The sequence below is a fragment of the Aureococcus anophagefferens genome (genome assembly GCF_000186865.1).
Source record: "Aureococcus anophagefferens unplaced genomic scaffold AURANscaffold_1, whole genome shotgun sequence".
NCBI classification, from domain to species: domain Eukaryota; class Pelagophyceae; order Pelagomonadales; family Pelagomonadaceae; genus Aureococcus; species Aureococcus anophagefferens.
This window is the reverse complement of record NW_008705561.1, coordinates 311,711-325,894: the sequence shown is the minus strand read 5'-3', so window position 1 is coordinate 325,894 and position 14,184 is coordinate 311,711. Positions and strand designations below refer to the sequence as shown.

General features: G+C 71.2%; 2 protein-coding genes across 2 annotated transcripts; one reads left to right on the top strand and one right to left on the bottom strand.

Moving 5' to 3' along the window:
• Window positions 1-429: 429 nt before the first annotated feature.
• Window positions 430-5,107, top strand: AURANDRAFT_70490 (hypothetical protein; the record flags this gene model as incomplete). The annotated part of the gene is made up of 2 exons (XM_009034532.1): window positions 430-3,146; window positions 4,369-5,107. The coding sequence occupies 2 exons, from the start codon at window positions 430-432 to the stop codon at window positions 5,105-5,107; spliced, it is 3,456 nt and encodes a 1,151-aa protein (XP_009032780.1).
• Window positions 5,108-11,140: 6,033 nt separating this feature from the next.
• On the bottom strand, window positions 11,141-12,631 carry AURANDRAFT_12409 (hypothetical protein; the record flags this gene model as incomplete). The annotated part of the gene is made up of 3 exons (XM_009033918.1): window positions 11,141-11,386; window positions 11,543-12,046; window positions 12,389-12,631. Coding segments are annotated over 3 exons (993 nt in total), but the record flags the coding sequence as incomplete, so codon positions are not given.
• Between the last annotated feature and the right edge of the window lie 1,553 nt (window positions 12,632-14,184).

The following is a 14,184-nucleotide window of genomic DNA, read 5'->3' as shown; positions in this document are numbered from 1 at the left end:
GCCCGACGAGAACGTGAAGTAGTCCGAACCGTCGGATAAGGTCGCGTTGTGCCCGCGGAGGGCCAATAGTATCGAGAGTCCGGCTAGGAAGCTCTTCGCGGCATCCACGCGCCCGACGACGGTGTCGGGGCAAGAGTGGCCCTGGCGCAGGAACGCGCGCACGATGCCGAAGCAGCTCTCCGACATGTTGCGGAGCTTGAACAAAAGCGCCGTGGACACGGCGTTCTGATCTGACTCGCGTGATTTCCGATTCGCTTCCTCTTTGGCCGCATCCATGACACCCGTCGCGACGCCTAGGGGGAAGAGTCCTCAAACCGTCGTGCGACTGAACGTCTGACGCGCCCGGGGGTGGGCGCGCTGAGATCGAGCAGCCATCGAGTCCACCATCAGCGCTGTCCCTTGCTCCCGTCCGCGTTCCACCGGCGACACATGCTCACGGCGCTCCGCCGCTGCCTCGTCCCACTCGCTTGCGTGCGAGTGTCGACGTCGCTGCTCAGCCCGCGCGTGCTCGTCCGCCCTCAGCACCTGCGCGGCGGGTCGCTGGCCCACTCGACGCTCGCCGAGGCGCCCATGGAGAAGTTCCGCAAGGACTACGCGGCGCTGCCCTACGACGTCGTGTCCGTGGACCTGGACTTCGACGTCGGCGCCGAGGAGACGCTCGTGACGTCGACGCTCGCGCTCGCGCCGGCCGGCGGCGGCCCGCTCGTGCTCGACGGCGAGGACCTGCGGCTCGTGAGCGTCGCCGTCGACGGGGCGCCCCTGGCGCCGTCGGCCTACGAGGTCGGCGCCGAGACGCTGACCATCGCGGCGCCGCCGGCGCAGCCCTTCACGCTCACGACCGTCGTCGGCATCAAGCCCGCGGAGAACACGCAGCTCAGCGGCCTCTACGAGTCGAGCGGCAATTTGTGCACGCAGTGCGAGGCCGAGGGCTTCCGGCGCATCACCTACTTCTACGACCGGCCCGACTGCATGGCGAGCTACACGTGCCGCGTCGAGGCCGACAAGGCCAAGTACCCCGTGCTCCTCTCGAACGGCAACGAGGTCGCGCGCGGCGACGCGGACGGCGGCCGCCACTGGGCGCGGTTCGAGGACCCCTTCAAGAAGCCGTCCTACCTCTTCGCGCTCGTCGCCGGCGACCTCGGCGGCATCCGGGGGTCCTTCACGACGAAGAGCGGCCGGGCCATCGACCTGCGGGTCTGGTCGGAGCACGAGAACGTGGGGCAGCTCGACTGGAGCCTCGAGGCGCTCAAGAAGGCCATGAAGTGGGACGAGGACGTCTACGGCCTCGAGTACGACCTCGACGTCTACCACATCGTCGCCGTCAACGACTTCAACATGGGCGCGATGGAGAACAAGGGCCTCAACGTCTTCAACACGGCGTGCGTCCTCGCCGCGCCGGAGACGGCGACGGACGGCGACTACGACCGCGTGCTCGGCGTCGTCGCCCACGAGTACTTCCACAACTGGTCCGGGAACCGCGTGACCTGCCGCGACTGGTTCCAGCTCACGCTCAAGGAGGGGCTCACGGTCTTCCGCGACCAGCACTTTACGGAGGACATGACGTCGCGCGCCGTGAAGCGCGTCGACGACGTCCGGGTCATGCGCAGCGCCCAGTTCGCCCAGGACGCGGGGCCCATGGCGCACCCGATCCGCCCGGAGTCCTACGTCGCCATGGACAACTTCTACACGGTCACGGTCTACAACAAGGGCAGCGAGGTCATCCGCATGTACCGCACGCTGTTGGGCTGGGACGGCTTCCGCAAGGGCGCGGACCTCTACTTTTCGCGCCACGACGGCTCGGCCGTGACCTGCGACGACTTCCGCCAGGCCATGGCCGACGCGACGGGCCGGGATTTGGCCCAGTTCGAGCGCTGGTACACGCAGGCGGGCACGCCGACGGTCACGGCGGCGCCGGGGACCGTCGTCGACGGCGCCTACGCCGTCGCGCTGTCCCAGGCGACCAAGGGCACGCCGGGGCAGGAGGACAAGGCGCCGTTCCACGTGCCCATCGCCGCGGCGCTCCTGGACCGGGCCGCGGGCGCCGTCGTCGCCGAGGCGACGTTCGAGCTCACGGAGGCGTCGCAGACCTTCTCCTTCGGCGCCGTCGACGAGGGCGCGGCGGACTACGTGCTCTCGCTGAACCGCGACTTCTCGGCGCCCGTGACCATGGTCGTCGAGGGCCAGACGGCCGAGGACCTCCTCTTCCTCGCGACGTACGACACGGATCCCGTGAACAAGTGGGACGCGACGCAGCGCCTCGGCGCCGCGGCCGTGCTCGACGCCTTCGCCGGCGCCGAGGCCGCGGACGCGTCCTTCGCCGCGCTGGCCCGGGCCTTTGGGGCGACGCTGGAGGACGAAGCGGGCGACCCGTCGCTCCGCGCGCTCAATCTGGCGCTGCCGGGCTTCTCGGAGCTGAGCTTGCAGCTCGACGACGGCTTCGACCCGGGCCTGCTCTGCGCGGCGCTCAAGGCCGTGAAGCGGCAGCTCGCCGCGGCCTTCGAGGCCGAGCTCGCCGCGCTCTACGACTCCCTGGCGAGCGACGCGGCCTTCTCCGTCGACGCCGCGGAGGTGGGCCGGCGGCGCCTGCGCAACGCGTGCCTCGGCATCCTGAGCCGGTTGGACGGCCAGGAGTTTCGCGCGGCCGCGCACTACGACGCCGCGGACTGCATGACGGACCGCCTCGCGGCGGCCGTCGCGCTCGCGGGCGCGGCGTCGCCGGAGCGCGACCGCGTGCTCGGCGACTTCTTCGCGACCGCCAAGGCGTCCAAGGCCGACCTCGTCGTCAACAAGTGGTTCGCGCTCCAGGCGTCGGCGGACGCGGACGACGCGCTCGCGACGGTGCGGGCGCTCGTCGCCCATCCGGACTTCACGCGGACGAACCCGAACCGCTACCGGTCCGTCGTCAACACCTTCGCGGGCGCGAACCCCGCGGCGTTCCACGCGGCCGACGGCGGCGGCTACGACTTCGTCCGCGACGAGGTCATCGCGACGGACAAGCTCAACCCGCAGGTCGCCGCGCGCCTCGCGGGCGCCTTCGGCAACTGGCGCAAGTTCGACGCGCCGCGCCAGGCGAAGATGAAGGCCTGCCTCGAGGCCATCCGCGACGCCGCGGGCCTCTCCAAGGACACGTACGAGATCGCGTCCCGGTCCCTCAAGTAGGGCGCGCGATATCTCCCCAAGTAAGCCGCGCGAGCCTTACACGACCGCCGCCCTACATGAAGAAGCTCGAGGGGAGGGGGTTGGACGGGAGCGCGCCCGCGTAGTCGCCCGCGAAGCCGAGGCCCGCGAGCACGGGCACGGAGCCGGGGATCTTCGACGCGGCGACGAAGGAGGCCATGCCGAGCATGGCGAGGCGCCCGTTCTGGAGCTCCATGTCCCGCTTCGTCTTCCGCGTCGCGGCGTCGTACTTGGCCATGGGGTCGTAGCCCGGGCCGCCGGCCTCCTCGTGCCACGGCGCGACGCCGCGCGTGAGGCGGACGGCGCCGGGCGTGCCGCCGCGGAGGTAGTGGGGCTGCTGCGACTCGAAGACGTACTCGATGGCGCCGACCGTCGAGATGATCTGCAGCCGGCCCGCCGCGGGCGTCTTGTCCCAGAACTCGAGGAGCTGGCCCGTGCCCACGGACGCGAAGGAGTCGCCCTGGAGGTCGATGGCGCCGGGGAAGTGGCCGCCGAGGCCCGTGACGACGCAGCCGAGGAACGCCGCCATGGCCACGCGGCCGTGCTTGATCTCCGCCGCGCGGTACCAGTTCAGCGTCTCCTCGGACGCCGACTTGGACAGGCCCAGCGGGTCGAAGAAGCCCACGGGCGCGAGGATGCCGTCCATGGAGCTCGCGTCCGCGCGGAGCGCGCCCGCCGCGGGCGCCGAGGCCTGCGGGGCCACGAAGGCCGAGGCGGGCGCGAGGGCGGCGAGGGCGAGGACGAGCTTCATTTTTGGGACCTGCGGCGCGAAGCACATCAGGGCGCGGCCGGGAGCCGATCGATGGGAGAGATAGGGCTGGGGCGCGCGGAAATTGGAGCCCATGGCGGGTTTCGGGAGAGCGTCGTCCTGGGCGCGAACCACAGGACGCCCCGAAGCTTCAGCGCCCGGCGCCGACTTAAGCATCGATGGCCGGACGTGTTGCAACGGGTTTGGGTGGGGTAGGCGCTGCCGGGGCCGCATCGCGCGCGGAAATTGGATCCCCATCGCACCTTGAGCAGCGGATCGGGCGGACTGGGTGACGAGGTCGGTCGTGCCGGAGAGGCCGCCCGATCGATGGCCGCGTCGCGCGCAGCGGCTGCCGCAGCCTCAGCCGGAGTCGCAGCCGCCGCGGCGGCCTACCACTTCAGGGACGACGCGCCGCCGCTGCACAGCGCTCTCCAGCCCGGCAGGCAGCTCGTCTGCCCGCTCGTCGCCAAGACGCCGCTGACCCCCGACACGTCGCGCTACCGCTTCGCGCTGCCGACGCCGGCGCACTCGCTGGGCCTGCCCGTGGCGAGCCACGTCCTCGCCGTCGACGCGGGCAACATGTACCGCGAGTACACGCCCGTGACGCTCGACGGCGTCGACGTCGGCTACTTCGACCTGGTCGTGAAACGCTACGCGAACGGCTACTTCTCGGAGCGGTTCGCGCGGCTCGAGCCGGGCCAGACCATGCGCTTCAGCGGCCCCGTCGTGACGCTGCCCTACGCGGCGAACGCCGCCGACCGCGTCGCCATGGTCGCGGGCGGCACGGGGATCACGCCGATGCTGCAGATCGCGCGCGCGAGCCTCCGGGACGACGGCGACGCGACGAAGTTCGCGCTCCTCTACGCGAACCGCACGCCGGGGGACATCCTGCTGCGCGCCGAGCTCGACGCGCTCGCGGCGGCGCACCCGGACCGCTTCTCCGTGCGCTACGTCGTCGACGAGTCCGACGGCCGCGCGGACGTCGACGCCGTCGGCCGCGTCGACGCGGCGCAGGTCGCGCGGTTCCTGCCGCCGGCGTCGGCGCCGCGCACGCTGGTCCTCGTCTGCGGCCCCAAGGGCTTCGTCGCGCACCTCTGCGGCGCGCGCGCGCGGCCCGGCGGCGGGCCCGTCGGCGGGCTCCTCGGCGCGCTGGGCTACGACCGGGTCGTGCCCTTTGGCTAACACGTGTTTTTCTTACCCGACCTTGGCCTTGACGGCGTCGGCGCCCGCGAACATGAGCTCGTAGTCCTCGAGCTGCGCCCTGAGCGTCTCGTGCTCGCCGAGGAGCTTCAGGTACATGTCCGACGAGCTCTCGGCCTGGCGCTTCATGGCCTCGAGCTCCTTGCCGTGGCTCGTCTCCGCCGCCTCGAGCGCCTTGAGCGCCGCCTCGAGGCCCCGCGCGTACGCGGCCGCCGCGAGCTTGTGCTTCTGGAGGCACGCGAGGGCCTTGCCCTTGCGCGCCCAGCCCTTGGGCCACTCCGGCGCGAGGCGCGCCGCCTCCTCGGCGTCGAGCAAGGCCTCGCGGTAGAGCTCGACGCCGACGAGGGCCGCGGACCGGTTCGCCAGCAGCCGCGCGCGCTCCGCGGTCTGGCTCGTGCCCTGGCACTGCTCGAGGCCGTAGGTGTAGTGCATGATCGCGTCGTCGAGCTTCTTCTCCTTGAACGACGCGTTGCCCAGCTCCTTCTCGTCGGGCCTGCGGAACCAGTTCATCGTTTGGATCCCCGAGGAGAGGCCCTCTATAAGCTGCCCCCAAAAGTCAATGAAAAAATGGTTGCCCTTCAAGGAGGCCTTCAAGGTGAGCATCCTCCGGATCGATATCCCATATAGAAAATAGTTATATTATGGAAAAATTAAAGTCAGTCGCATATTCCAGCGATTTCATTGGTCGAGGACAGAAGATAACACGTATTCTTTGTCCGACGCCACACGCTGCGGTACCTGGAAGTATTTTTGTGAATGGGTGGCCTCGGGACGCCGCCAGGTGCCCTTCATCGCAATTTTGAAGAAAATGGTGCGTCTCGGACAAAAGATCGCTACTCTGGTTTTCATAGCTTGACTATTTTCTATATGCGGATCCGGTACAGGTACCGCAGCGCCGAATAGCACACAGGAGGGTCCAGCTTACCAGGACACCCTACTGGATCCGCTGGACGGGCGGCCCGCCGTCCGTCGTGCCGCCGGGCCCGCAGAACTTGGCGATGGGCGCCGGGTGGTGGTAGGAGACGTGGGGCCGCATGGGCGCGACGTCCTTGGGCGCGATGAACGTGTTGACCTGGAGCGTGCGGAAGATGGCGTCGCCCATGCCGCCGCCGCCGCACTTGCCCGCGCGGGACCGCTGGGGGAACGCCTCGCAGAGGAACGCGTGGGACCGCTCCGCGAGGAGGAAGAACTCCCACTGGAGCGGCGTGCGGAACGCGCGCATGTCGACGATCTCGAAGTTGTTGTAGAAGGCCGGGCAGCGCGGCGCGCCGCCGGCCTTGCCCTTGCAGAGGGGCACGGGCAGCTTGATCTGCGACGGGTCATCGGGCACGTGGAGCGGGCAGTGCATGGAGCAGCCGCCCGCCGCGGGCTTGCCCTTGGGCCCCGGGCCGCCGCCCTTCTGCGTGAGCGGGCAGGCGACGCCCTGGCCGGGGCAGGCGTCGCGGCCGCTCCAGGCCCGCGTCGCGAACGTCTCGCCGGGGTGGAGCGCGGCGATCTTCGCGGGGAGGGCCGCGGGCCCGCCGATGATCTCCTTGTAGTTGCCGCCGTAGTTCGCGTACTTGAAGCCCCGCGTCGCCATGTGCTCGAAGGGGTCGAGCTGCACGGCGGAGAGGCGCGAGTCGCCGTCGATGCGCAGGTAGAAGTCGAGCTTGCGCGTGAGCGGCGCGTGGTGGATGAGGCCTACGCGCGCCGTCGGAAAAGGGAAACCGCCGCGGACGCCGGGCCTCCGCGCCGGCGTAGAAGCGGCACATGAGCATGTAGCCGAAGCCGTGGATGTTCGCCTTCGTGGCCTGGTTCAGGTCGCCCTGGACGTGGAGCTCGCGCCAGCCGGCGACGGTGCGGTTCACGTCGTAGAGGTAGGGCGGCAGCGCCGACGGCCCGAAGACGACGCGCTGCCACCACGCTTTTACGGCGGGGTCCGCGCGCGTCCCGCGGCCGTTGAGGCCCGCGGCCCGCTCGAGGATGGCCCGGTCGTCGGACGTCCAGTCCGCGTGGTAGAGCAGGATCGGGTACCTGCGCGATGGGTTCGTCCCCGGGCGCGCCGCGCGCCCGCTCCCCGCGCCGCGGCCGCGCTTCGGGTACTTGGCGAGGAGGCTGCCCTTCTGGAGGAGGCTGCCCACGGACCGGATGGCCTGGTCGATGTAGGTGCAGGCGCCCCACTTGGCGTTCTGCTTGTAGGGCTTGCCGTTGAAGCGCAGGTCCTTGAGCAGGAAGACGATGCCCGCGCGCGGGCCGCTCCGCGACGAAAAGTAGTCGTCCATGGCCGCCTCGTTGGCCGCCGTCGCGCCGTCGACGGCGAAGACGCGGCTCACCATGTCCTCGAGGTGCGGGTGCGACTCCGGCGTCGCGTAGTCGTTCGACGCGCCGGCGACGGCGAGCAGCGCCGCGAGCACGACGCGCCGCGACATCGCGGGCAGCTTGCAACGGGACGAGGTGAGGTCTGCACCGTCGGGGCACTGTAGCGAATCGTCGTCATAGCTGGCGCGAGATCGCACGCGCAATAGCTGCAAGCCTCCTCCGGTCTCGTCCATCTCGAAGCCCCTACAAACGATGAAGCTCGCTTTCGCCCTCCTCGCCGGTTCCGCCGCGGCCTTCGCGCCCCAGCAGTCGGGCGCCGCCCTCGGCGTGCGCTCCACGGTCGTCGTGAACGGGTGAGAACCTACCGCTTCTCTCTGACGCTCTCCTTCCGCGCTGACGCGGCGCCCCCCCCGTCCCGCGCAGCTACGTGCCCAACGGCCTCACGGAGGCGCAGTACGTGCGCCCGCGGCGTCCGAGAAGTCGGGGGTCGCCGGGGGCGCCGATCTGGATTTTTCCCCCGACGCCCGCTTCCGCGCGGAAACGGAGCCAACGGCCTCAATCTTCCCCCCTCGCAGAAAGCCCAGCTCGCCAAGGAGTCGGCCGCCAAGGGGCAGAACAAGCAGCGCTTCCCCAAGGGCAAGGCGACCCTCGGCATCGACAAGTGGCTCCAGCAGATGGAGGCGGCGCAGGTCCTCGACGGCGACAACGTCAAGCGCTCGGGCCACACCTACGCCAAGAACAAGTTCGAGACCAAGGAGCAGTTCGACGCCGCCAAGGGCCGCACGGCCGCCGAGGCCAAGGCCAAGAAGCCCGGCTTCCTCAACTGGTAGGCGACGCGACCAAGCTGGCGTCCCGGCCCACGCCCCGCCGCGTCGACACCGGCGCGTCGATGCGAGCCGAGCGGTTGTGTGCATAATGATGATGACAGAAGTTACATCGGGGGTGGGAGGAAGACCCGATCGTCGCTTTCCGGGGCGGTCGCGATCGATATCGACTTCGATATCGATATGCGGCGTCGCCGCCGGCGCCGCGTCGTCGTCGTCGGAGACGGCGTACGTGACTCCGACTGTCGGAGGCCCGGGGACTCCTCGAGAGTCGGGGCGTCCCTGCTGAAATACCCACGCTGCGTAGGTTAGTCGCTATCGCTCCCATCGTCGCTCTCGCCGTCCGAGGCGTCGTCCCGCGGCGCGTCCGCCTCCTCGTCGTCGGAGCTATCGTCGGAGCTGCTGCTGCCGTCGTCGCCGCCAGCATCGCCGCCCGCGGCCGCTTTGGCGGCGGGCTTGTCCGTCTTTTCCTCGACCCTCTTGAAGTCGAGCCACCGGCCGCCGGCGCCGGCGCACTTCGTGCCCGAGAGCGCGAGCGCGGCGTCGGCGGCGGCGACGGTCTCGAAGGTCGCGTAGGCCTGGCCCGTCTTGCGGCCGCCCTTCTTGAGCGTCGCGACCTTGACCGGCGCCGCGGCGCCCTGGTCCGCGAAGAAGTCCGCGAGGACCTCCGCCGGGTTCGCGCTAAAGGGCAGCCCGCTGACGAAGAGCTTGCACTTGAGCTTGCGCTTCTTGTCGCGCTGGATGTAGCGCGAGTTGACGCGCTTCTTCGGCGCGTCGCCGGGCTCGCCGGGCGCGCCCGCGTCGTCGCCGTCGGCGACGGGCCGCGAGAACTTGCACCGCTTCATGCCCGTGTCCCCGCGCTTGATCTTGTGCTTCTTCATGCGGCCGCAGATCCAGCGCTGCTCCGGCGCGTCGCCGGAGAAGAAGCGGCGCTTCATCGCGCGGAGGCCGCAGTGGCACTTGATGCGCGCCTCCTCGGTCGACACGCACGGGTTCGGCTTCGCCGCGGGCTTCGGCGCCTCGGCGGCGTCGCTCGCGGGCGCGGGCTTGGGGGCCTTGGGCTTCTTCTCGCAGAGGCCGCACTCGTAGACCCAGTGGCCCGGCTCGCTGCAGAGCTTGCAGACGTAGCCCGCGGGCGGCTCCTTGCGCTTCCGCTTCGGCGGGGGCGGCGTCGCCGCGGCGGACGTCAAAGCGGCCATGGCTTCGATCGATTGCGGCGCCTGATGCGTTTCGCGGCGGTCTCGGTCGCGAGGGGGGGGCGCGACGGCGCGATGGCAGGCGGCGGCGCGCGCGTGAGGGCGTCGAGAGCGCGTCGTCGCCAAGTTGAGGAGCAACGTTAAAATTTTACCCTGAAGAATGCGCTTGCAGCCCGAAGCATGGTCGTCCCCTGGGAGCTCCACAACAACGTCAACGCCTGCTCCATCCCGCGGGCTTCCGGCCTGCGCTACGTCGGCAGCGCCGCGTCCATCGCGCACTGCTCTGAAGCTGCTGCGGCCTGGCGCAATGCGACGGCGCCGGCGGAGCGCTGCCGCGCCGCCTGCTGGCGCGCGGACACGTTGGAGAGCAGCGTGGACGGGGAGATGACGGGCTACGTCGAGGAACTCGCGTCTGTCGGCGCCTGCGCCTGCGTCGCGGACGCGGAGTGGTTCCCGGCGCCCGCCGACGGCGCGGCCTCGAGCCGCCTGCTCTGGCCCTGCGACTCGCGCGACGACTGCGCGCACAACGGCGACTGCGGCCGCGACGGCGCGTGCTCCTGCGACGCCGGGTGGACGGGTCCGTACTGCGAGCGGCTGGACCTCGGCGACGTCGACGGCGCCGCGCTCGGCTACCGCGCGTCGGACGCGTCGAGCTGGGGCATGCCCGTGCTCCACGCCGGCGGCCGCTTCCACGGCTGGGCCTCGGAGATCGCCGGACAGTGCGGCATCAACGCGTGGGAGACGAACAGCCGGATCGTCCACGTCGTCGCCGAGGCGGCGGCGGGCCCCTACGAACGGCGCGAGGTCGTGAGGGACGCCTTCGCCCACGAGCCGGACGTCGTCCGGGGGCCCGACGGCTCGTTCGTCATGGCCTACTCGTCGTTCCCCCTCGACGGCGCGTCGACGCCGAGCCGGAACGCGAGCTTCTGCGGCGGCTGCGCCAACGGCGCGACGCCGCCCGTCGGCGGCGCCTGCCCCTACCAGCGCGGGACGCCGCGGGCGCTGCGCCACGAGTTCAGGCAGATGCTGGCGGTCGCGGCGGGCCCCGACGGGCCCTGGACCGACGTCGGCGAGATCGCGGCGCTGACCGCCGCCTGGGACTGGAACACGGCCCTGACGATCGACGGCGACGGCGCCGCGCTGGCGCTCATCCGCGGCGGCATGACCTGGCGCGCGGCGAACTACGACGACGCCGCGACGTGGCGCGCGGTCGGCGGGTCGCCCGAGGGGCCCCAGTGGGACGTCGGCGTCGAGGACCCGACCATCTGGCGCGACGCGCGGAACGGCTCGATCTACCACGCGCTCGCGCACGTCTTCCGGCCGTTCTACGGCGCGCACGCCTGGGCGTTCGCGCCGCCCGACCGCGACTGGTCCACACCGCTCGACTGGCGCGTCACGGGCGTCGCCTACGACAACGTCGTCAACTTCACGGACGGCGCGTCGCGCGCCTTCGCGCGCCGCGAGCGGCCCCACCTCGTCTTCGGCGAAGACGGCGCGACGCCGGTGGCGCTCTCGACGTCCGCGCAGCCGGAGGGGCCGCCGGGCGCGCCCGGCGTCGACGCGACCTTCACCCTGCTGCAAACACTAAAAACGCGCCGTTAGTACCCGAAGACGCGGAGCTTGACCGTGTCCGCGGAGCCGCCCTTCTCGCCCGTGAGGATCGTGTAGCGCCCGCGGCCGCGGATCTTGTCGTTGTCCCAGATGCCCTCGTAGGAGTTGCCGTTGAGGTAGGTCATGACGCCCGGCCCGTGGCGCATGTTCTTCCAGTAGCGCCCGCGGTAGACCGTGCCCGACGCGGAGAGCTCCGTGCCCTCGCCGTGGCGCATGTTGTCCTGCCACTGGCCCTCGTACTGGGACCCGTCGGGCCAGACGTAGAGGCCGCGGCCCGTCATGCGCTCGTTGACCCAGTCGCCCTTGTAGTAGCCGCCGTCGCGGTACTCGAGCTGGCCCTTGCCGTGGCGCAGGTTCGACAGCCAGTCGCCGTCGTAGGACTTCATGGCGTCCTGCTCGCGGTACCGGTAGACGCCGCGGCCCTGCCGGAGGCCGTCCTGCCACTCGCCCTCGTAGGACTCCTCGAGGATCGTGGTCGGCATGTAGACGAGCTTGCCGTAGCCGTGCTGGATGTCGTCGAGGAAGTCGCCGTCGTAGGTGTTGCCGTCCGCGAAGGTGAAGAGGCCGCGCCCGTTCTTCTTGTTGTCGCGCCAGCGGCCGACGTAGTGGTGGTTCGTCGTGTGGTAGGTCATCTCGCCGGCGCCGTCCATCTTGTCCTTCAGGAAGTCGCCGACGTAGACGTTGCCCGACGCCCAGGCGTAGGTGCCGCGGCCCTCCTTCATGTTCCGCGCGAACTCGCCCTTGTACGTCGCGCCGTCCGAGAACACGAAGATGCCCTTGCCGTGGATGTCGTTGTCCTTCCACCAGCCGTCGTAGCGCGAGCCCGAGGCGAAGACGTAGGACCCCTTGCCGTTCTTCTTGTCGTCGACCCAGGACCCGGAGTAGGCGTTGCCCCAGGCCGTGTACCAGTAGACGCCGTGGCCCGTCGCGACGTTGCCGCGGAACGTGCCGTCGAAGAAGTCGCCGTTGGCGAAGAAGTAGCGGCCCTGGCCCTCCTTGACGGACTTGACCCAGGCGCCGCAGTAGCGCTCGCCGTCGGGGCTCACGTAGACGCCGTAGCCCTCGTGGTGGCCCTCGCGCCACGCGCCCGCGTACTTGCTCCCGTTCGGGTACAAACAGACGCCCCGCCCGTCCCTCAAATTGTCGCGGAACTCGCCGCGGTAGATCTCGCCCGTCGCGAAGGACAACACGCCCCGCCCGCTCGCGACGCCGTCGCGCACCTCGCCAAAGTACGCGTCGCCGTTCGCCTTGGAGAAGCGGCCGAGGCCCTCGGGCTTGTTCCGCACGAACGTGCCCTCGTAGGCGTCGCCGTTGGCGCTCGCGAGCTTGCCGACGCCGTGCATGAGGCCCTGGTCCCACTCGCCCTCGTAGAGCTCGCCGCAGGGGTGGAAGACGCAGCCCCAGCCGTGCCTCTTGCCGCCGCGCCACTCGCCGACGTATTCCCTCCCGTCGCCCGACGTGAAGATGCCCTCGCCGTGGCGCATGTTCCGCACCCACTCGCCGACGTAGCGCCCGCCGTCGGCGTAGGTGCAGGTGCCGAAGCCGTCGAAGCAGCCGTCGACGCAGTGGCCCTCGTGGCGGCCGCCGCCGCGGAAGACGCGGAGCGACACGCCGTTCCGCTTCGGGTAGACGTGCTTCAGGAACTCGTCGAGGTTGTCCCCGACGGGCTCGACGCTCAGGTACTTCTCCGGGTTGAGCCGGCGCTTCTTCTGCTCCTCGCGCTCGAGCTTGCGCGCGAGCTCGCGGCCCACGGGCGAGTTCCACGACGCGCCGCCGGGCGGCGGCGGGCCCTGCATGGCGCCCATGCGGTCCCCGGGCCGGTCGCCGGGCAGGGACCCGCCGCCGGGCGCGGCGCCGTGGGCCCGCGACGCGCCCGTCAGCGTCGCGAGCCGCCGCCGCTTCGCGGACTCGGAGTCGGGGTCTAAAGGCGCGTCGACGTCCGACTCGCCGAGGAGCCCGGCCGCGACGTCGTTCTCCTCGCCGAGGTGGAACGCGCGGTGCCACTCCTCCTCGGCGGCGTCGACGGAGAGCAGCTGGTCCTTCTCGTGCTGCTTCTGGGCCTCGTAGATCTGGTCCCGCGCCTTCAGGCTCGCCGCGATCTCCGACGGCCGGCACCACGTCGACCGCCACGTGTCCGTGTTGAGGAACCAGAGCGCGTTCGTCTCCGGGTCGACCATCTCCGTCCAGCCGCCGGACACGGCCGTCACGTGGGACCGGTCCTTCATGCGCAGCAGCGCCGCCATGGATTTCACGACGCTCGCCTTCTGCCACCGCTTCTGCTGCGCGACGCGGCGGCCGAGCAGGCCGCGCGAGTGGCGCTCGACGAGGAGCGCGGCGCGCACCTCGCGCCGCTGGCGCTTCGCGCGGAAGCGGCCCCGCATGCCCCGGAAGGCCGCCTCGAGGCAGACGCTGGCGCGCTCGAAGCGCGCCTGCGTGTCGGCCTTGAGCTGCTCATTCTTCGCCTGGGCGTTGGCGACCTGCTCCGAGATCCAGTTCTGGTTCTCCACGAGCCGCCGCTTGCTCAGGCGGTCCTCGCGGTTCCGCGCGATGCCCACGCGCATGGTCCCCGGCGCGCGGGGCCGCCCACGGGCGGCGCGGGCTGCCCCAGCCCGTTGACGCCGCGCTAGGAGAGCTGCACGCTGCACGGCAACAACGATTATTTGACCCGGACGTTGCTGTTCCACGCGGAGGGCGGCGCCGTGCAGGGCGTGCGGCGCCGCGGCGGCAGCTTCGGGATCTTGGGCCGCGACGACGGCGGCGGCGGCGGCCAGTGGGACCGGCCCGCGGGCCGCCGCGCGTCCGCCGTCCGCGGCGCCGCGGGCTCCGCCCCCCGGCCCGCGGGCCGCCGCGCGTCCGCCGCCGGCGGCCCCTCCTTCTCCTTGTCGGGCGTGATCTTCCGGGGCTCGTCGGCCCGCGGCTGCGTCTCCGACGCGTAGAGGTCGTCGACGGCGGCGACGGCGCGGCGGAGCGAGTCGCGCGCGCGGTCCGCGACGACGACGACGGGCCGCCCGTCGCCGAGGTCGAGCGCGGGCGGCGGCCGCGGGTCGAGGTCCCGCTTCGTCGCCGGCTTCGCGCGGCGGGCGTCGTGCTTCGCCCGCGGGGGCAGCGCCGCCTGAGCGTCGCCGCGAGT